The sequence below is a fragment of the Pteropus medius genome, unplaced genomic scaffold, assembly GCF_902729225.1.
Source record: "Pteropus medius unplaced genomic scaffold, Ma_sr-lr_union100, whole genome shotgun sequence".
NCBI lineage: Eukaryota > Metazoa > Chordata > Mammalia > Chiroptera > Pteropodidae > Pteropus > Pteropus medius.
The window spans coordinates 3,606,739-3,630,217 of NW_024353909.1; the positions used below are offsets into that span (position 1 = coordinate 3,606,739).

At 34.6% G+C, this 23,479-nt stretch overlaps 1 protein-coding gene across 2 annotated transcripts in view; it reads left to right on the plus strand.

The window, feature by feature from the left end:
• Positions 1-1,541: 1,541 nt before the first annotated feature.
• The window catches only part of AP1G1 (adaptor related protein complex 1 subunit gamma 1), a 63,496-nt gene continuing 41,558 nt past the window's right edge, over positions 1,542-23,479 (plus strand). The window contains exons 1-2 of one of the 2 annotated variants that reach the window (XM_039851797.1): positions 1,542-1,850; positions 17,510-17,713. In XM_039851797.1, the coding sequence (XP_039707731.1) occupies positions 17,513-17,713 (201 nt within the window). In that variant the 5' untranslated portion in view covers positions 1,542-1,850; positions 17,510-17,512. The remainder of the gene's footprint in view (positions 1,851-17,509; positions 17,714-23,479) is intronic. The other variant, XM_039851796.1, reaches the window with a different exon arrangement.

Genomic DNA, 23,479 nt, shown 5'->3' on the forward strand with positions numbered 1-23,479 from the left:
TTAAGGAATCATGACAAAAAAGTCTGTACATATTCAGCGCAGACACAACCATCATAGGCCTGACTACATAGTACACATCAGCAACAACGTAACATTTTCCACCCCCCAAAAAGTTCTAGCTTTGGGTCGTTGACTCCTTCTATGCAGATCTGGAGGATACTGAGGGCTGACTATATTTACTAGTATTCTGGTTCAGGGCTGCACTGTACAGTAGTGCATGGAGAGGGTATGAGGTTACTGAATTCCATAACCATTCAGTTTCCCAAATCATTTGCCCTTTGTTAATTCCACCCTGAGTGTGGGTGTGGGGTGCGGGTTGGTGTGTATAGTTTTCTAATTTGCTAAGTGGCACAGCATAGGAAAACCCCATCGGGGAAAGGGAGAGGCTTTCAGCAAGTTAGTTTTTCTGAGCCTCGGTCTTCTTATTTGTAAAACTAAATTACATATACTTGTCCAGACTGACTCAGATTGCTGGGAAGGTCAAATTAGATTATGCATACAAAAATGATTTTATAAACAGTGTTATATCAATATTTAATAATAAAATGATTACTATAATTATGTCCTTGGCCTTCTTCCCACTGCCCCCCCGCCCCCCGCCAGCCACTTAGCATGTCCCAGCAGTTCAAGAACAAAATCTTACATGTGGGCCCACTCAGTTCAATTTTTGTAAACTCTTTTCAAATCCCTTCATGAGAGTGGCTAAGGAAAAAAAATGCAACCTCCTGTCTATGACAGGTGCTAAACTCAAGATTTGTGGTTAATTCAGTTCCCTTTGGCATCCAGCCAGGTACTTTATTCACTTTGGGTGACTTTATTGCCAATACATCTGAAGGATTTTAGTTTAGGTAGGTCATCTTTCCTTAAATGGGCCAAGATATCATGACTCTCTTTACGTTTACATGGAAAATATTAGTATCAGATATTAACAATTATTTATCAAGCCAGGAACTGTCTGGTTAGACTGTCTGGCTCAGGTCATTAGTTCATGGAGTCAGAAAGCCTATTCTGGAAGGATTTTAGCTGTCACTAGTCCAAATCCTCTCTTTTTAAAGGAAACCGAGGCCCTAAGAGTTTAAATGACTTGTCCAATGAAGGTGGTTGAATGGTGGGACTGGCTTGGTATCCACTTCTGTGTCATCCTTTCTTTTTATAAACTGTATTGTAAATATACCATAAAGCCACAGAATCGAGGACCAATGGAGCATGTTCCTAAGTTTAACCTAAAGAAGAAGCTAAGGTTTCAAAAGTGATAGGAAAGAGTTTGGGACTCTCTTGAGTTAGGACCGGCTCAACCTGGTTCAGCGTTCTCAGACTCCACCTGCCTCGCCTCTCCCACTTCCTTGGCTACCTTGCTAGCCCCTCCCTCTTCAGGTGGCCGGGTCACTTCCTGGTAGCCCTTGTTCCCCCAAGCGGAACCAATGTCCGTCGGCTCCTGGGTCAGCCGGATCTTTCTCGCTCAGACTCTTCGCAGCGGGGACTAGGCGGCAGCGTCTCGCGTCATCAGTGACAGCCCTGACTCTTGCTACGCTTTGCGTCGCTCTGCCAGGAGCAGTCACCTCCTCCTTGGCAAATAGTCCTCGGCGGGGTCCGAGTTCTTGGATCATCGGAGAGGGGAGGCACGAGAAGTTGCAGTCAGGGGACGCGGAATCGACAAGGAGAGGAAGATAGGGACCTAAGTTTTTGCTATAGTGTGCGAATTCAGTTAAAAACTCCCTCCCTCCTAAGGATCCCTCCGCCTGCAGTAGCGGTGGTGAGGCCGAGGGAGCAGCCATTTTGGATGTTCGGTTCCTGCTGCCACTGCTGCCGCCGCCCCCGGAGCTGCTGGTTTCATTCGAGGTTTCGGGCCGGTGAGTGTCACTCGCGGCTCTAGGAGCGCATTGTTTCTTTTGCCCCACGCCTGCCGATAGCATTCGGCCAGAAGCTTCCTGTCAACCCCAGAGGTCCGGTGCCAGGTTGTGGGGGGTGAGACAAGAGGACAGAGTCTGGGCCAGGAGGGGCCCGGAGCTCCAGGGGCTGCTCCGACTTCTTGCCTGCCGACCCCGAGGCTTCGGACCGGGAGGCTCCACGAGAGGCTACGTTCCGTGCTGTAGCGTTGCCCCGCCAGTGCGGGCCTTTTGGGACCCGTTGACTTTCTCAGGCTGCGACCCTCCTTTGAGGGCTCATTCAGGGAGCCTGGGGTTAGCGGGGCGGGTCCCACCCTCGCGTGTCTTCGCTGAGCCACGAATCAACGTTCTTGTATCTTGTACCAGGGACAGGTCTTTCGTAGACCTCTCTTCAGCATTTCCAAATGTTAAATGAATCGCTGTCTGCACCTGCAATGCCGTCCTCTCAGAACCGGACATCTGCCTCGCCTTCCTCTAATCTTCCAACCAACTTCTTTCCCAATTTTCAGGGTTTTTTTTTTTTTTTTTAACTCACCTTAGAGTACAGTGCTTTCCCTTCTTTCAAACTCCCGATCATGTGAACGTCACTTTCTAATAATTCTCCCGATCTTCCTAACTTCCAGAAAGTCGAGACGGTTGGTTATGTTTTCCTGTTAGGGTTTGGTGGAGCAGATCCATGGAATCACTCGCTCAGAGCGTACTTCAGCAGAAAATGTTTATAAAGCTGATTAAATGGCTTTTGGGAGAGAGGGGGAGATAGGGACGAGGCAGTCAAGTATTTTCTTATTTGTGAATTCCCTTGTGCTGAACACTTTTGGTATTATTGACACATGTATTTTTCTTGGTGTTATGTATTCCTGGGCATGGAAATCTGCCTGTGAAGAATCTTAATCTGATGTAGGTAGAAAGGAAAGTAACTTTTTTTGGCTGCTGTAGGGATTAGTTAACAGAAGAGAGGAGTGAATGAAGATTTCTTAGTGATCTTAACTTTAAAGTGTTTTGCACGTTAATGATCTTTGCTGACCGATTCTAAAAAATACTTGGATTGACTTCGTGTATTGGATTTTTCTGGGGATAGTTAGATTTTAAATATTCACTACTTCTGTTCCATGTAATACTTGTCAGACTATATACAGCTTAACTTTTGGTTTAAAAATGTAGACGCTCCAGGTACCCATAATCTCACTACTTTTATTCTACTCTTAACGTATGTTTGATGTGTAGCACGCTTGCATAAAAAAGATTTCACAGTAATTCACTGATTGTTTCCTTCATTTAAAGTTAGGTGTGTGATTGAATCACCTCTATTTCATCTTAGCTTGAGTTTTTACATCTGCAAAAGAGAAATAATTTATTCGAGATTACAGCCTAGTGGCTGCTGAAATTAAAATTTATATCTTGAACTGGATCATATCTTTTAATACTTCTAATTCATGTATAATTGCATTATTATTATCAGGTAGGTACATTCTTCTACTAGTCATATGATCTCTCAGTAAAAGTCCGAATATTTTCATTGTAAATAGTGTTCTTGTTATTTGTTTAAAGGAGACTTTTCAAAAAGATGTATATTTACTCTGAAGCTCTGGAGTTTCCCTTGGTTTAAAGGAACTGTCAAACACTGGCATGCTCACTCGAATACTAAATATTCCCTTGTAGTTGCTATTGAAATGTTCCATTTCTCTTTTACAGTTTTAAAACAAGATATTGGAAGAGCTATCAAATTTGTGTTTAACTCAGTTCATTTCATGGCACAATATACTGGTATTTAAATGTCTTTCAAAACTATTACTAATGGTTTGCATTCAGTTGGAGAAAGTGTCTTTTTCCATTACACATTACAAGTAAAGTGCTGTTCAGTGCACTGTTGAGCAGTTAGCACAGACTTGAAGTCTATTTTGTCTAAAGGTGTTGGGATTATACATGAAATTAACATTGTTTAGGAAACCTCAATTCATTTTCTTTTGCTTGTTCTTTGATCTGTTTCATTGACAGCAGTTCTAGATTTGAGAATTTTATTATGTTTTTGATTTAAAAAATTTTTATTTTTCAATGAGAGTTGACATTCGGTATTATTTCGTATTAGTTTCAGATGTACCCCATAGTGGTTATACAGCATATAATTTATGAAGTGATTCTCCCAATTAGTCTAGTACTAATCTGGCACTGTACATAGTTGTTACAGTATTATTGATTATATTCCCTACGCTGTACTTGAAGGTGAACTTTAGAGTGAAACTGTAAAGTACAAAAATTGTCAGCAATGCCTTGGTGATATTTCGTTCCACTATTTTTTAAAGTAATCCTGAAATCAGTGGTGTACAGAAAATACAAAAACCCAGGTTTTTGTGTTTATAAAAACTATGCAGATTGAAAAGGTTGAACAAGTATTTTCCAAAAGATTATTTTTAATTAAAAAAATTGAACTGGGAAACTACTGACCAAAACAGATTTTCGAAATGCTTAATCCTATTATTTGCTTTTGATGAGGTTTTAAAATTTTTGTGTATACGAAAGGACTTAACCGATCTCAAAACTTCAAAATTCGTGTTTAGTTTTAGCTTCAGAAAATCTAAAAATACTACTTTTCTTCATACTGCCGCAACTTGTTTAGCTGTTTTGGGGTGCTTGTATTTTAGTCTTTATTTGCTTTATGAATTGTTTTCACTTGTTGATTTTGGCTTTTTTTCATCTCATTGTTACTTTTATTCAATTTCTTTTATGCAGGATAATTAAAGTAGCAAGCAATTTTAAAATTAAGAGAACATACAGATTCATCTAAGCTCTTATAGGTTTTGAAAATCATATCTTTGTCAAAAAGTGTTAGGATATTTGTGTAGAAAACTTTATTTTAGTAAAAGCGGTAATTTCTACCTTGAAAATATGTATAAAGTTCTTTTCTTCGCTGAAGGAGTAACAAAAACACTTGATTTGGTGAAAGTCTGGTTACGAGAACAATCTCTTGTCAATGTTTGAAGAGTCCAGAAGTGGAGGAAAAAAACCAAAAACCACAGTTGTCACACTTGTTGAGTCAGCATCAGCTACCACTTTTGTATAAAAGAGCAAGGTTCAGGATAATATGACTGAAACAAGAAATGTCTTTTTCACCACTAGGTACTTAGAAGTTTTGCTTTTTTTTTTTTTGGCCCACTCAAAATCATTGGAGAGAGAAAATTGTTAATAACTTATAAATGTCAGTAAAAAGTGGCTTAGAAGGAAAAAGTCATGGTTTTTTAAAAGATGGAGAAAATATAACTTTTGTATTTCATGAATATTCATAGAGATTTTAAAGACAAGTAATTTTTACCCTCCCCCACTTTCTCTGTTGTTAAGGGTGCAACAGTCACTATGTAACCTGATATGCAGTTGCTTTGCTCACTCCAGCTTGCGTGTTATAGCTGATTGTATTTGTGTTGTACCAAGATCCTAGGCTTTTAAACTTGTCTGGCTTTGAGGTTAATGTAATGGATTCTTTAGAAGAGTAGATATGAAAAAGACATGAACTTAGATCTTTGAGACTGTAAAATATTTGCACACCCTGTCTTAAAATAAGCCTTTGAGTTAAAACTAAGACTGTCAGAATAGATGATGGACACTGTTTATAAGATCTGACTTTTATAAAAGATCACCCAGTTGTGCACCTCAAAGTAAAAGGAGTACCATTAGTGTTTTTGCACTTCAACTTAATGAAATTAATTACTAATCCTCACTATTGGGAAATTGTTCAGTTTCAAGCTGAAGAAAAGTAAGGGACATTAATTTTTCTTATTCCTCTTCTAAAGCCTGCACAAAAAAAATTGGTTCCATTCCCACTTAATGAAATTTTTGAAAACATGATACTTTTAAAATCTGGCGAAAATATGGTTTGAGATGAATGGGGAAACCAACAGAAAATAATTAGTGTAGAGTAATTGAATCTTTGTAGATATTAGTTTTTTTGGTGTAATTATTGAAGAAAAACTATTGTACGAAGAGCATCTTTTTTTGATAGTACTGAATATATGTGATGTTTTATGCATGTGTATTTGTCTCTACCAGTGAATGCTTGGCCTCTATTTTCTTTAGAAACTTTCTATGATGAAAACTTAATATGTACTGTATTTAAGAAAGTAGAAAGGGGAAGTAGCTTATGATTTGATTTTATTAGCATTTGGTTGTATTATCTTTATTTATAAACACTGAATTCTTGCTGTTCCTTGAATACTCCGTGTTCTTTGATTCTCCTTGTACCTGTTCTTCCTATACCTGGAATCCTTTTTCTCCCTCCACCAGTGAACCTACTCTTCCTTCTCTCTCTATCCCCAGGCAGGATAGCCCTTTTTTAGTACTTGTTGAATTGTCTCCTTTTCCTTGATCTTCCAGAGGACAAGAACTATCTAATTTGTGGCATCCCTTAATATATAGCATGGTGCATTTAGTAGCTATTCTGAAGAATAGATGATGTGAATGAAAATAATATGAAAAAATTGTTTAGGTACTCAGTTATGGGAATCTGCTGCATGCAGGTCATTTACTTATGACTGGTAGAGTTGATGTCAATGAAATTTATTGTCAGGTTTAGAAAACACATACAAAACCTTGTTTGCATGTCTTTGAAAATATTATTTAGTTGTTTAATTCTAAAATTGATATTATCCTTTTTGTGATTTACCTAGACTTTTTCTTAAGCAAAAGCTTCAAGCCGGCAGTAAAGAGAGCTGCTCTTCTGCCATCTTTTTTTCTTTTGAAGATCTATTATGTAATTTAGTATACTGAGGAAACTAATAGTAAATTGAGAACTTTAATCTTTTCCCCCAAAATGCACCATTTCTAACTAATGCCAGAAACATGAGTTGAAAATAATTCTTTAATTTCCTATTGATCATCTCCTCCCTTCCCCCTTCCTTAGCCCTTTCTTGGTATCCAGAATTAACAGAACTTGGATTCATGAAGAATATACTAGGGAAAATTTGTTATCTTAGTATTAAATCACTTTCTAGTAACTTACTAATAAATTTTCTAATGTCCCTGGATAAATGCGACACTGTTGTTTTAGGATGAATACCTTCTTATTATTTTGACAATTTGCAGTTTTGCTTTATTTATCCATTCTTGTGGGTTTTGTTAATACTTTGAATTTTCAAAGCAAGATTTATTTCTTATACGTGTTTATTATTTGAAAGATATCAAAATATACAAAAATTAAAAAGGTATCTGTATTCACAGTAGGCCCAGATAATCTCCCTTAACATTTATTATTATACCCTTTGGGGAATATCTTTAAAAAACTAAGATTTTGTTTTGAGAATTTTGTGAGGATTCTTTAGAATTAAGGACTTAAATGTTTTTGCTATTAGTAGGGTTAAGAAACTGAAAAACTACTTTTTATTTTATTATTGCCAAATTAGATGTCGATCATGTTTATATGTCATTGTTTATTTGGCTTTTTTTGCTTTTCATGCATCTTAATGAATTTGAATCATTCAGTAGGCATATTTCTGTTTTTAAAATCTCAGTTTTGGTGAATTTTGGTTATGGATAATTAAGCATTAAAGAAGATTCCTATAATTAATGTGACATTTTAGGGAGAATTGAGCTTAAGACCCGTTAGAGGGATGCCAGTTGGCTGCCTAGACAGGGTGTGGTGGTATCTCGATATGGTCACACTTTTCACATTCCTTAACATTGAAGATCTAGAAATTGCATTTTAGTATTTCACCTAGGCATGATTCAGCCTAATCAAACTCACTGATGTGTAAATTAGAACTGCAGTGTTGTAATTCACAAGGGGCTGTGTTTTTCCATTGCATTATCTATATCTACTTTCCAGGGCACCCTTTTTCTTGAATGGAGGTATTTGGGAGGCAAAGCACTTGAGATGGCTGTTCATAATCAGAAAGTTGCATTGAAACCAGAGCATATAAAGATGTATGGTCTTGAGTGTTTCATCATTCTAGGCCATGGTGAAACCTGATGAAAGAACTATCTGTGTCCCACAATGGTGTTTGCCTCTCCAGTGACCAAAATACTTATCTCCACTTTTAATCTCTCTTATTCAAACAGTGATGTACTAACAGTGATGAAATAGAAATACATTTATCCACAATCCTTGTACCTTCACAAGTCAGATTTTTTATTTTTCTGTGTTCCCTGTCCATCCTTGTCCTAAGAAGTATTTTTACTTTTTATTACTAGTTTTAAAAAAGAGAACATTTTATTTTGATAAAGTGAACAGGCCATGTGAATATAAAACATATGGACACAGGCGTTGAAAAAAATCATTGAAATGCTAAATGTATATGGTTAGATATAAAAGGAGAGGTTGACAGAAATACAATCATTGTTATACTTTAACTTGTCTTTCTTAGTCTCTGATGGATTAGGGAGTTAAATTGGTAAGAGCAGACTATCTGAACTGTACAGTTTTTAGAAATTGGTTATTCCACAGATAGTTTTATTTTTTTCATGTAATTGTATCTTTATTTTTAAAAAACAGCTTTGTTGAGGTATAATACACTAATACACAAAATTGCACATATTTAATGTATATCATTTGATGAGTTAGGATTCAATTTTATATTCAGGCTTTTCTGCCCTCTGATTTAATGTTAAATGTTGATCTTACTGAACCATTTCTTAATAAATCAAGTCTTAATTTTAAAACTGATCATGGTACTGTTCGTAATTTTTAATACTCTTAGGACTTTAAGGGGAATTGAATGCTTTTTGCCAGTACATTCAGAGTGCTGTTCTCTGTGTATTATTGTGTAATGTGTGTGTGTATGTTGTGTGTGTAAGATAAATGTTTTAATTTTTTTTTAAATTGTAAATTAAGGTAATTATGGAAGTCGAAGGGAGAGATCTAGTGATTTGATTGCATCCTTTTTGATTAATTTAAAAAATTTTATAAGATAGAAATTATAATGTAAGGGTACAAACTTTTTCTTTTTAAATTGTGGTAAGAATACAACATGAAATCTATCCTCTTGACAAATTTTCAGTTTCACAATACAGTATTGTTAACTACAGGCACAGTGTTGACTAACAGATCTCTAGAATTTATTAATTTTGCTGTTATGCTATTTGAATATTTCTGCTATATATGTTTTACTTGTTTTGCTGCTGTTTTTGTTTCTTCCTTTGCTGTTAGGTCAATGTCTTTTCCTAAAATAGCTTCTATCTCCTGGCCCCCTACCCTTCTCTCTTTCTCCTCCAGTTTTCTAATTTGTTCTATTCTGGAACAGGCTGAACGAGAACTTTTGTAAAGTAGATATCTTAGTGTGTCTCTGTAGTGGCTGCAGAGGATTATAAAAATGTTTTGGATTTGCATCTATCTTCTGTATAGCTGAGTCATTACATTACATTCATACTTTTTTTTTAAAAGGAGACAGGTGTTTAAGCTGTTATGTTTTAAGGAATCTTGTGAGTGTTGAGTATTTTGGAAGGCAAGAAAACACTTTCAAAAAATAAGGAAATCCTCAATGTTGTAATAAAAGCAAGTAGTCATGTTATCTAGACTATGTGGTCTATAATATTCACTACATAAATGTATTTGAATTTAATTTTTAATATGAAATATTTCCGACTTAAAATATATGAAGAATAATAAACATTCACATATCTACTACCTAGTCTAAGAAATCAAATATCACCAATAAAGCTGAAGCCTCTTGTGTGCATTGCTTTGTCCCTTATTACATTCCCCTCCCTCCCAGATGTGCCTCTGGGTTGGATTTGATCTTTATCTTTCACTTGCATGTTCTTATCTCTTACTGCATTTTTGTATTTCTAAAGAATAGGTTCTTTTACATGTTTTAAACCTGTATGGCTTTGTATAGCTTTCTAAAACTTGTTTTTTGCTCAAAATTATTTTATGTAAGGATAGTTTATATAGCAAACATATGGCCAACATTTGTTTAGTGCTTACTATATGCCAGGCACTGTGCTAAGAATTGCACATATATTCTCATTTAACTCTTGTAACAATCCTTTGTGGTAGCATTCTCCCCATTTTACAGATGAGAAAACGGAAACTGAGAGGTTAAGCCATTTACTCAAGGACACACAGCTAATAAGTGGTGGAGCTAGGATTCAAACCCAGGTAATTTTACTCCAGGGTCATCATTTTAAACAATGATGAGAGTCATTGGATAAAGATAAGGTTCTTTTATATCAATTCTTTATATCCGTTCTGAAATCCAAAAAATAATGAAAACCTGGAGTTCTTCATAATCCTTTAGTGTTAAAATCTGACCCGACCAGACATGAGACTGTTGGTAGTATTTTTTTCTCTCCTTTGGTGTGAATATTCATGTGTTGCTGCAGAAATGCTGTTTGATAATAGAACTGTTCCTCCAGATATGGTGGGCCAGTTATGGCACATAGTACATGCACTGTTACCTTTCTAAAATTCAGAAAAGTCTGAGATCTGCCTTAAAGGTTTTGGATGAGAAAATGTGGACTGGTGCTGTACTACAGATCTCTTTCTACATGGGCTTTGGAGTTGTTGGGCTGATCCAGAAAGCACTTAATTTCACAAAAGAAAAAAATTCCAAATATATTGAATTAGTTTGGCTATGACAAAATTTGGCTTACCATAAATAAATTTTTTGTTTTGTCATTGATCAGCAGTTTCTGTTTTGTTTTATTATGTGGCTGGAGTTGTAAGAGTTTGTTTTCCTCACTAGGCTTTTGAGTTCTTAAGGAGAGAGACCATGTATTTGCCAGTCCCCAGCACCTATTACAATGTCTGCCATAGAGAAGGCTCAGCAAATATTTGTTGAATGAGTGCTTAGCCTTTTTTGTTATAACATGTTTCCTTATTACTTAGGTCATCTATGGAGTAGTGAGACTAATTGAATTGAACAAGAAGGAAAAAGAAATGTGTGAAGCTAACTTTTGATTCCATATTTTTTACATTTTCCTTTCCCACTTTGAAATGGGAAAGTGTATTCTGTTCTATAACTGTAGTGTAAGGGGTCCTGAACTGTTAAACTTTTTTCTTTTTTTTTTCATTTTCTTCATTAAATACCTTGATCCTCTTGTTCAATTCAATAGTCCCAAACTTAATGGCTGTATTTCAGTTAAGTAGAGTGTATGATATATTTGCTCCTTATTGAAGTTGCTTAATTTAATTTTTCCTTGTACAGATCTGCTTGACAGTATTTGTCTACGAAGGGACTACATTTGATTTATAAACAATGATACTTTTAAAATTAGCAAACCAAAAATAGAATAATATGTAAAGTGGTCATCAGATATTTGTTTCATTGATTTTTAGAGCTAATTCTATGCCCTTATTTTTTAGTTGATGGAACAGAGGCTTATTTAGAGAAGTCAGATGGCTTGCCCTAGGTTGCTTGGCTGAAAATGGTTGATTATTAGAATCTTTTATTGTTTTGGCTCTAATATTTCTTTTAAGTATGTTCTTTAATGAGATTTCTATATTTCTATGATATATAGAAACAGAAATATTTAATACAATTTTAAGAGTATGCATTTGAAAGAGTTAAGAACTTTGACCTTCCATTTAAAATCTTCATTCAAAATATGAAACTATAATCTCCAGGATTTGTTAATGTAAGAAAACTTGGGAGGTGGCAGGAGGAAAGGCTAGCTTACTAGGCCTAATTCTGTACACCAGTAATTTTTCCTTCTGCTTGTAATTCTTTTACTTTAATTGCTGCTTCTTCCACTGCATAGTTCCTGTGGTGTACCTCAGTGCTTTGGCCAAAATATAGACACAAATCTCTTGTTGTTCTCTTCTGCAGGATTTGAAATGACTATAGTTTTCAGGATAGACTTTCTTATAAATCTGTAGAAATAAAGAGAAATAAAAGTTCCCAAAAATTTGTCGTTGCTCCTCTTCACATATTTAAAGTATTACCGTCTCTTTCAGTCTCAATTCACCTATTTAGAAGTCCAAAAGGCGACATACCTTAAAAGACAGCTTTTCTGACCTGCCTGTGTTTGACCCGTCTTTCAACCTGCTGCTCAGGAACTCTTTTCTAGACAATATGACACCTTTATGGTTCAGATTAGTAGAGCCCTTTTTAGTTTCCTGTACCCATAGGTCTTATCCCTAGTTTATTGATATGGAAAGTGACTTTATTTTTTAGGTGAGACCTGCCTTCAGCCATTCCTTAAGGATTTGATGTTATCTTTTAGAGGCTGAACAGTATGATCATAATACATTTGTCACATACAACATATTTCTCAAAATTTCACAGTAATGTTTTGTTTCACTAGTGGTTAAAGTGTCTAAGCAGGTTGGAACAATTGGTAACTTCCTCACTAGTCCACTTACTTTCCCAGGTATATATTACTGTAACTGATCATATAGGTCTTAAATTTAATTGAAGGGCTTTTTGTTTGTTTTCTTTTTTAAAACGTCTTTAATTTTTAAGTTAACATACAGTAAAATTGACTTTTTGGGGGCTTACAGCTCTATAAATTTTAACACATGTATAGACTTATTATCAACACCATAATTAGGACACAGTTCTATCTTTTCAGAAAAACTTCCTCATACTGTGCCTTTTTAGTACCCACAACCTTAACCAGGGACAACCATTGATATGTTCTTTATCACTATAGTTTTGTCTTTTTGAAAATATCATACCAATGGAATCATTCATATGTAACCTTTTGAGACAGTTTTCTTTCACTGGGCATACTATCTTAGAGCTGTGTGTGTTATGGCATGCAGCAATAGTTCCTTTTTTATTGCTACAGTGTTCCATTTTATGAATTTACCACATTTGGTTTCCAGTTTTTGACAATTATGAACAGAGCTGCTCTAAACATTCATGGATAGGTTTTTTGTGAACAAATTATTTTCATTTGTCGAGGTTAAATTCCTAGATGTGGGATTGCTGGGTCATATAGTAAGCGTATATTTTAAGTTCATGAGAAACTGCCAAACTGTTTTCCAGAGTGGCAGTACCATTTTGTGTCCCCACCAGCAGTGTATGAGAGTTCTAGTAGTTCTGCATCCTCCTCAGCACTTGGTATTTTAGCCATTCTAATAAGTGTGTAGAGGTATCTCTAGTACCTAATGCAGTTGAGCATCTTTTCAAATGTGCTTATTTATCATCCTTATACCTCTTTGGTGAAGAGTCTGTTTAGTCTTTTGCCCATTTTTTTAAATTGCATTTTGAGAGTTCCTTTTATATTCTGGATGCAAGTCCTTTGTTGGATGTGTGGTTTATAAATATCACAGTCTGTAACTTGTCATTTCATTTTCTTAGCAATGTTTTTCATAGCACAAAAGTTTTGTAATTTTTCTGAAACCCATTTTATCTTTTTTTTTTTTAATGGATTGTGCTTATGGTGTAATGTCCGAGAACGCTTTGCCTAACTCCAGGTCATGAAGGTTTTCCTCTATATCTTAAAAGTTTAATGGTTGTATGTTTCACATTTAAATATATGACACAGTTTGAGTTAATATTTATAAGGTATGAGATTTAGATTGAGGTTCTGCTTTTTTGCATATGTGCAGTTAATATGTGTGTTGAGTTGCCCATTGTATGACCTAATTATCCTTTTAATGTTTGTGGTGGTGATATCCTCTCTTTCATTCCTGATATTAGTTATTTGTGTTGTTTCCCTTTTAGAGTTTCGCCAGGGGGTCATCAGTTTCATTGGTCTTTTCAAAGAACTGGCTTTTGGTTTCATTGACTTGATTTATTGTTTTTCTATTTTTAATTTTATTGATTTCTAATTTTTAATCTGCTTTTTCTACTTTTGGGTTTATTTTGCTCTTTTTCTAGTTTCCTAAAGTAGAAACTTAGATTGCTAGTGTAAGGTATTTCTCCTATTCTAATACAAGCATTTAATGCTATACATTTCCCTCTAAGTACTACTTTAGTATAGATCACAAATTTTGATAAGCCTGCTTATGTTTTTGTTTAGTTCAGTGTATTTTCTAATTTCCCTTAATATTTCCTCTTTCACTTGTGGATTACTAGGGAATATATTGTTTAATTCTCAAGTACTTGGAAATTTTTCCAGTTATCTTTCTATTACTGATTTCTAGTTTACTTCTACCATGGTCAGAAATCTTACTTTGTATGATTTCATTCATTTAAATTTATTAACTTTTTTTTTTTTTTTAATGACCCAGGACATGTTCTATCTCAGTAAATGTTCTTGTATGTAATTGAGAAGACTGTATTCTGTTGTTGTTGGTTGAGGTGTTCTATAAATAGTATTTAGGTCTAGTAAGTTGATGATGACATTTGGGTCTTCTATGTCCTTGCCGATTTTCTGTCTAGTTCTATCATTGGAGGCATGTTGAAGTCTCTATAATTGGCGTTAAAAACTTTTTTTCCTTTCATATCTGTCAATTTTGCTTCATGTATTTTTTAGCTCTATTCTTAGGTACATTTGCAGTTAGGATCGTTAAATTTTCTTGGTGAATTCTCTCTTATTAAGCACTGGGCTGATAGTGATTTATTCCATGCTTTTAGGATCATATCTTCTCTGATCAGAGAGAAGAGTTCCCCTTCCCTAGGTTTTAGGTGCCTGCCTGGCTGTTGCTGCTATTGCTGTTCTGCCATTGCAGTATTGCCTAGTGGCTGTGGTAGAGGGAAGGAAAAAGCCAAAAAGTCAAAAGACAGATTTTTCTCCTTTGTTCTTTATCTTTCTTTTCCTGCTCCTTGGATCAGAAAGAGGTTGTTCCTTAGAGTTCCTTCTCTGTACCCAGTGAGCACTTCAGAGGTTTAGGCTGCACTTGGATCCAGGCAAGACAATTCTGGAGGAAAAATGATAACCTCTTGCCAATTTGATGGAACTTTAAATTCTGCTTTCTTTCTCCTATCTGCTTGCTGTCATTTGCTTTTCAGATCCTTTGGTAGCTGTGGCATGCATTTTGTCCAGGATTTAGTTATATTCAGAGGGAGAGACAGAAGTTTCTGTGGAGTATATTTACTCCTTCTTCCCTGGCACCAGAACTTTTTGTTTACTTTTGATCTTAGAATGCATATGGATATATAGGAAATTCTTTACTATGTGAATGAACTTTTGTTTTACATTTGTGTCAATTAAGGATTTTTTTATGATATATAGAAATTGAGTAGTATTAAGTTGTCACAGCTCAAGGAAAAATAGTACTGCTTTTCTCTACGAGGCACCCTGGTACTGGAGGAAGAGTGCTGAGTGGCGGAATCGCGATTCAGGCTAGTAACTAATTCTGTGACTGTGTACAAGGTAGTTAACAGCCGGGATCCTCAACTTCCTTCATAAAAAGCCGGTGGCATAAACTGTATTCTTGTGATTCTGTACTTGATAGGTGAGCCTTTGCTCCAGATAACTTGTTTTTCTCTGAGCCGGCTTAAACTTTTGTGTTTTTTTTTTCCTGTTGGACTACATGTTTTGGGGCAAGACTTAAGCTTTTTGTAATAATCTTTGTTTGCTTTGTAGAATCATTGAGGTCTTCATAGAAAAAAGTTATTTTCTAGCAGCGTATTCCCAATTGATGTTGATTGATTTTAGTTGCCATATACTTCTCTGGTTTGTCATGCACTAAGGGGTAATGATAAATAAGATTCTTTTTAAAAGTAGAATCACTGGGCTTTTGATAGTCAAAAACTGATTTTATATAGCTTTATGTCTTTCTTAATTACATTCCACTATGTTGATATTATAAATAACATATTGGTTTTGCTTACTCTTAAATTTTATCTTAAAGTCAGTGGTATATACGATTATTGTGAAAGTAGTTCTTTAATTATTTATGAAAAATTCTAAGGATGAAAATGCCCTTATTGGAGCTTTTTGACTTTTAAAAAGCTTTTGACTATGAAAAATTTCTGACATACATGAAAACAGAAAAATATAATATACTGTCATGTACTTATAAACCTTCAGCAGTGATCAGCATTTTGCCCATCTCATTTCATTTTTTTCTCGTCTCCTTCAATACTACTTTTTTCCCTGGAGTATATGAAAACAATCATATAATTTCATCTGTAAGTATAATGTTCATTTTGAAGTATTGAGAAGAACTCTAGCCTTGGAAGTCTAAGACTTGATTCAGGTGCTAGCTCTGTCACTTAACACCTTTCTGATCTTAAGCAAGTTGCATAGTTTTGCTCTGAGACCAAGATTCTTCGTAGGCAAAGTGGGGTAATGATCTCTGCTGTTTCTTCAAAATGGTCTAAGGAGCAAATGAAATAATGAAGATTGTGAATATAAAAATGCTTTATAAACTTCAGACTCTAGACCCTCCAGTGTTTCTAATAAAGAGTAACAAAACACTATACAGGTAGCTTTATATAGTTTATAACACGCGGTTTTAAGAGGGCTAATATGAAGGAGCATATTAGGGAGCTTTTCTAAATTCCTAATGCCCTGTTCTCACCTTGAGCATTAATGCCATGAAGTGATGGAAGAGGGATATCTTTCTGGTATGTTGGATTAGAACATTGCGAATCATCAGTTTAAGGATTCCACAGCTAATATGTACTGAATATTATTGTAATATCTTTGCCTATTTTTATCATTTTTCTTAACATTATTGAGGTATAATATACCTACAGTAAAATGCACCTATTTTAAGTACACAGTTCAGTGAATTTTGAGATATATACCCATTACTAACATTTTTATCCCCCCAGTGTTTCCTTGCATCTCAGTCAGTCTTTCATCCCTACCTTCAACCTTAGCAAATCATTGATATCTTTGTCATCACTATAGGTTAGATTTGTCTTTCCTTGAGTTTCATATGTACTCTGCATAGCAGAATGTTTTTGAGACTTTTCCATGTTATGTATTGGTTTTGTTTTCTTCTGAAAATATTCCTTTATATGAGTATATCATTATTATTCACCTGTTTATGGACATTGAAATTGTTTCTAATTTTTGGCAGTTATAAATGAAGCTTCTGTGAACATTTGTGTAGAAATCTTGGTGAGGGCATATATTTTCATTTCTCTTGGGTAAATACTGAGTGGATTTACTGAGTTACGTGCTAAGTATATATTTAAATTTATAAAAAATTACCAAACTGTTTTCCAAAATCATTAAACCATTTTGTATTCCCATGAGCAGTCTATGAAAGTTCATTTGTTCTATATCATTACCAACACTTAGTATGGCCAATCTTTTTAATTTTAACCATTCTAATGGTGCGGAGTGGTATCTCATAGTTTTAATTTGCATTTCACTGTTGACTAATGATGCAAAACATCTTGTCATGTGCTTACGGCCATTCATATATCCTCTTTTAAGAAGTGTCTATTCAGATGTTTTACTTGTTTTTAAATAAGATTGTCTTATTAGGTTGAGCAGAAAATATCTTCTCTAATGTTAAACATAAGCCTTTCCTTACTGCTTTAATGATTGAATAAAAATTTGGTTTGAGTTTAGCTACTAAGAGATTTTGATGTTAGTAATGGACTTTACATGTTGGTCTATCCTATGTCATATTTTGCTTAATTTAATACTTATCATCTTTTGTTTGTATTCTTCCCAGAAATTAACTGAGTTGAGGGGTTTGTATGTAACAGCTTTGCTGAAGCTTTGTATTACTGGACTTAGCAAGTTTTGAATTTTTAAAAATCACATTTATTTGGAAAGTTGTGTGAATAGTTTTGGTAGTAAAAATATGTGAGCATCTTTATTTAATGTCTTTCCATATCCAGAGGATGCCAGCCCCCATCAGATTGCGGGAGCTGATCCGGACCATCCGGACAGCCCGAACCCAAGCTGAAGAACGAGAAATGATCCAGAAAGAATGTGCTGCCATCAGGTCATCTTTTAGAGAAGAAGACAATACATACCGGTGTCGGAATGTGGCAAAATTACTCTATATGCACATGCTGGGCTACCCTGCTCACTTTGGACAGGTAGGCTGGGCTGAGACCACATCTAGGGAGGAGGGTACTTTTGTTTTAATGGCAGTAGCTTAGAGACTTGAGTCTTTTCCTGTCAGGGAAGACAGGACACATTTGATAACCTGGTAGTCTTGATCATTGGGGAACTGAGAGTAGAACTGAGAGAGAAAGCTGCAGACCTGGAAAGGTATGACAATTGTCCTTTTTATTGGGTATCTCCTTATTATGTGGATTCGAGTATGTTTTGATGGTGGCAGCTAGTTTACTTAAAGATTGACCAGGATTAACCAGTAAATTATGATTGTTCTGTGAGAGGGCCTGGACTATAATGAGTATTTAAGAAAAGTTTGCTAGATGTTTCCTTAATTATTTTCTCTGTCTACTATATAATAAAGAGGAACAAGCATGACAGATGTTTTTAAATGAAAGAAATTAGGTGGCTGCTAAATAATGGCATTTAAGGATTTTGTCCTAATCACCTCATACCTTGATTGCTATAACCACTGTGCAGGTCTGCCTCCTCATTCTCGCCCACACACAAAAACATATTATCTGATATAGCCAGTCTGGGCCTCGAGCATGATATTCTTAGTTATAACTGCTTTTTTCTTTCTATGTTTATACATTAAAAGAGGTATTGAGTCACAGAGAAAGATATAGTAGGTTGTTTTGTAATTCTTATTAATGCTATTAAATTCTATTTCACTTAATTTAACAATTGTATTATATGCTAAATTAGTCTTTTTAAGGAAATGACTGCAAAATTAAAGAATGTGCAACACTAGATAGGAGAAAAATACCATCTATGTTTCCATTATGCAAAGATAACTATTGTTAGTGTTTTGATACATTTAAGTTATTAGGAAAGATGTCTATCAGTTTATCTTCTGTTCAGCTTCTCAACTTCAGTGGAAGGAGATTCCCCCACCCCTGAGTTAAAACAACCAAATAACGGGCTTGAATCTTATTAGACTGACTTGGGTTAGTTTTATACTCATCTTGGGATGAGATCAGCCTCTCTAGAAATACATGATTGAGAGTGAGAGCGTTAATTCCCCATAGGAAAATTGAGGTGTTAATATCAGAGGAAAGAAGGACCAGATACTAGGCAGGCAAAACAATATCTGCCTCCTATAAACAAACATGTTGTATGCTTTTACCACATAAAAATTAATCCAGCTAGCTGTCCATATAGTACAGGACATAGTATAAAGCAAATAAATGTTCATATATTCTTATTGGTTGATTTTAATTAGACACATTAGGTTATATTTACAGAAGTCTGATATGCTGCGCTATAAAAGACGGTCAGATGAGCAGGTAAGACTCTTAATCCTTCCAGAAATAACCACTATTAACATCATGGAAACAGTGACTTTACCTACTCCCAAGGGCGTTCTTTAAAGACAAACTCTTAAAAATCGTAGGATAGATTTAAGACTTAGATGAGATTTCATTTTGTAAAAGAGCTCTCTTTCCATATATATCTAAGAATCGTTTCTATAATGTGCTTAAATAAAATATGCTTTCCAGGTATATCTGGTATTTTGGGGTGTTTTGGAACTTAATTATTTGATAAAACATTCAATTCTCAGGTGAAAAGAGTTAATAGTCAAGGATATCTGAACTAAAGTTTTGGTACAAAAAAATAAAAGATTTTTCTAAGTAGGAATAGAAATCATAATTTTAAAGACCTTATTCTGTTTCTTATATTTAAATAAGTCACATCCCTATGCATATCAATAATTTGGTACCCTACCCATAGTAATTTGCTTTGTAAATAACTCATAAAAAGGTTCATATCTGGGTTCTCTCACCTGCTTGTATGAATCACAGTGCCATTTTTATTTAATTATGTGTATTTAAGTAAAACAGCCACTCTTTAATTGCATTTTATTTGTTAGACCTGTGCTGTTTATTATGGTAGTCACTAGCTGTGTAGCCAATGGTTTCTTGAAATGTGGCTACTTTAACTGAGGTGAAAAAAGAAAATTGAGGGTAGGGGGGCCGGGGCACTTGATACAGTTATTGGAAAACTTTTAAGTGTGTTTTAGACAACTTGGATATGTGAATCTATAGTTAACTATAAATTTTATGAAATCTAAATTCAAATATTTCTGACGGATATGTGGTATACAGATCGAGATATGCTGTAAGTGTAAAATACATACCGTATTTGGAAGCCTTAGTACAAAAGAAAGATGTAAAATATTTAGTAATTTTAATGTTGATTATATGTTGAACTGATAATATTTTAGATATATTGGGTTAAATAAAATATATTATTAAAATTAATTTCAGCTGTTTCTTTTTACTTTTTATTGCAGTATTTAGCATGATGCTGTCCAATAGAAATATGAGTGAATAATTTAAAACTATCTAGTAGCCACATTTAAAGAGCCTTATTTAAAATTTACAATAAAGCCCAGGAGGTGGGTAATATCTTCATATTACAGATGAGAAAACAAATTCAGAGTGTAAGTGATTTGTTTAAATTCACGCAACTAGTAAATATTAGAGAGGAGATTAGAACTCAACCTTATATTACTCTAAAACCTATTCATTTTTTGGGTTTAGTTTTGGGTCTATGAATGGCTCTTCGCATTAAGTTTATTAATAGATTATTTATTTATTTTAGCCCTGACTTGACACACAGAGGATTTGAGATGGCATACGTTACCAGGATCTATTTAAAAGAGAAAAAGAACAGTAGAAAGTGAGAGTTGGGAAAAGTGTAGTTGCTATTGGTGAGGCAGCTAAGGCAAGGGAAAAAAACATTGTTACCTGGTTGTTACTACCAGAATTTAAGAGCAGAGCTGCAGGAACCAGACTGCCTAGATGTGAATCCAGCTTTTTTACTATCTGTGTGATTTTGAGCAAGTTCCTTAACTTTTTTTGGCTTTTATCTCATCTGTAAAATGGGAACAATTCTAAAACTACTTTATAAGGTTATTATGAAGATTAAGTAAATTAATAAATGTTAAACTTTTATATTTTCTACATAAGAATCAAATATTACTGATTTTACCATTTCCTCAAGGAGAGAAAACAAAATATTTTGAAAAAGCACTGAACTCTGAAAGAGGTTTTCTTGTGTGTATCTTTTACCCAGACGTCTCTTAGTAATGTGACAGTATCCTCAACATTTTTACAACAAAAGGAGTGATAGTTTTCCTATAGAGTTTGTAACCTTTCATGTGTCTGGCTTAAATGCAACCCAGAAATAAAGTTGAGTATCTAAAGAATCTGGGAGATTGCAGGAGTAGAAAATGGTGGCTTGGGGGCCAAATTCTTCCACAGATGTATTTTATTTGTCTTGCATAGTACTTAAAATTGTTTTGTATTTGCTGCCAACATATACAAATCAAGGAACTTCTCATAGAACTCTGGATTTCTAGTTTCTCTTAGAAAATTAGAGGATTTGACAATGCTGAATCCACATTTTCACAAGGCAGTAGTAGCTTGGTGACCTTCTCCAGGCTGGGCATGCATACTCTGTTTCATCCCTTTTCCAACCTGGTCTGCTATACCCAACGACCTGTCTACAGTAATCTTCTCTTCAATCAATGTAACATAACGTAACACTCTACTTTCTTAGGTCTCTAAAGTTTTACAATGTTCTCCATAAGGTCTTTCACAACTTTGGTGAAATTGGCTCATAGTTTCCTTGGAGCTCTTGTCCCAATTGCAAATTGCACCCTTAAAAGTTTTTAATAATTACATTGTAGATATATAGAATTATAATTGAATTTTTGTGTATTTATCTACCTAGCAACATTACTGAACTTGGTTTTATGAGTCCCTGTAGACGGCCATTGTTTCCATTTAGTCAGTATTATTGTCTGCAAATAACGGCAGTTACCTTTTCCATCCTTAAACATTTTCTTTTTCCTTATTTCTTTACTATACTGTACATATAGTATAACATTGGAAAGAAGTGGTGATAGCAGGTATACTTGTCGTAAGCACCCTTAAGCTCAGATTGTGGCCTCTAAATATCATTTTTTTCTAAAAAGGCTAGGGCTCATTTGAAAGATGGCTGATGCCCAAATCTGGGGCAGGAAATGTACAAAATGTGTTACTGTGCCAGAAAGCATGAAAGACTGCAGAGGTCATGTTGAAAGGATTCAGTAGCCACCAGAAGAGACTGTCATGCCCCAAAATAAGAAATTTTGAGCATTAATAAGAATGATAATTGAAACATACCAAGTAAGTTTATATAAATGAGTTCATAGTAATTACAAAATTAAAAGAAACTGCATTAATCACCTTTGGAGGATACTAGAGAACCAAGCCATTATTTTGAAAACTGGTGAAAGGAAACAAGCAAACATTTATCCTACCTTTCCTTACTAGCAGTTCCTTCGGAAGGAATTATTGCTAAGCTCCTTCTGAAGGACTGTTGGTAAACCAATGGTATATATAGAGAGGAATAGTTCAGCTAATAAATGACAAAGAAATGGAGTAATTATTACTGTTTTGTAACTCTGGATGATTATTATTGCTGATAATGTCACAAAAGAGAGACAACCACCAGAAATAATTATATGCCTCCTGATGGAAGTTCATACCACCACCTGTGAAGTATATTTGCTAAATCAAAACAAATACTGAAAAACCTAAATCTCATCAAGCCTCCTTGTCTGTTTAAAAAAGAGACATTTTTGAGAGTGTTCATTGCAGTATTGTTTCTAATAGGAAAACATGAGAACAATCCATACACAAAAAGAATAGGTAAGTTTTGGTATATTCATAAGTAGGACTCTGTATAACAATGAATATGACTGAGAGTTTTGTCTGGATGCAAATAATATTCAAAAATGTGGCGTGAAAACGAGAATATGGCATGCTTATATAAAGTTTAAAACATTCAAAAATAATTGTCTTTACATGTGTAGTAAAGACAGGCATCATGGCAAAGATGAACAGCAATTTTGAGTTTTGGTTACTCCTGGGATGGAGAGAAGAGAAATGAGATTGAGGCAGAGTGTGCAGAGGGCTTCAACTGAATTTGTAATATTAACATTTTTTTAAATTAAATAGGATAGAAAGATTTGATAAAACTAGTTGGTGAGTCACTGAATGTTAATGTGTGTTTTGTTTTTTTTTTTTGTATATTTTTGAGTGAAGTATTTCTAAAAATTTTCCATAGAGAAAAAATGGCATGTAATAGAAATACTGATTTTTTGTTTTTTGTTTTCCCTTCTGCCAGAATAATGTAAAACAGGCTCTGGTCTATGTAGATTTTATGGTGCCAGGCAATTACAAGCTTGTTCTTCAAAAATGTGTGTGTGTAAACTAGACAGTTATTTCTGAGTATTAAAATGAAATAAAGGTAACTTTTTAAAAGATCAGTTGTAGATCCATTACTGCTTACAATATTTTAATTGCATCTTTTCATCAAGGTAATTGTTCACATCTTAAAACCCAAATGTTAATTTAAAAGCAAATGTGTATGTGCATCGACCTTGTGGGAAATTGTTTTAAAAATTAACAATAGATGCAGCAGCTTTTTTCTAAAGGGTAACCCGATTATATTGATAAAGGCAATATTCATACTTCTTCAGAAAAGTGGAATATGGCCAGAAACCTGGTAAAGTTCTCTTTTTAAAAATTGCTTTGAAATTCAAAGAAAATTGGAAATTCAAAGAAAATTGGAAATTTAAAACTTTGCGAGCATTAAATTGTCAGGCTCCACCTCATATCTTTCCACCAGAGTATGCTGGGAGGGTGACTTGTATATTTAAAAAAAAAAAAAAAAAAAACTCTCCCAGGTGG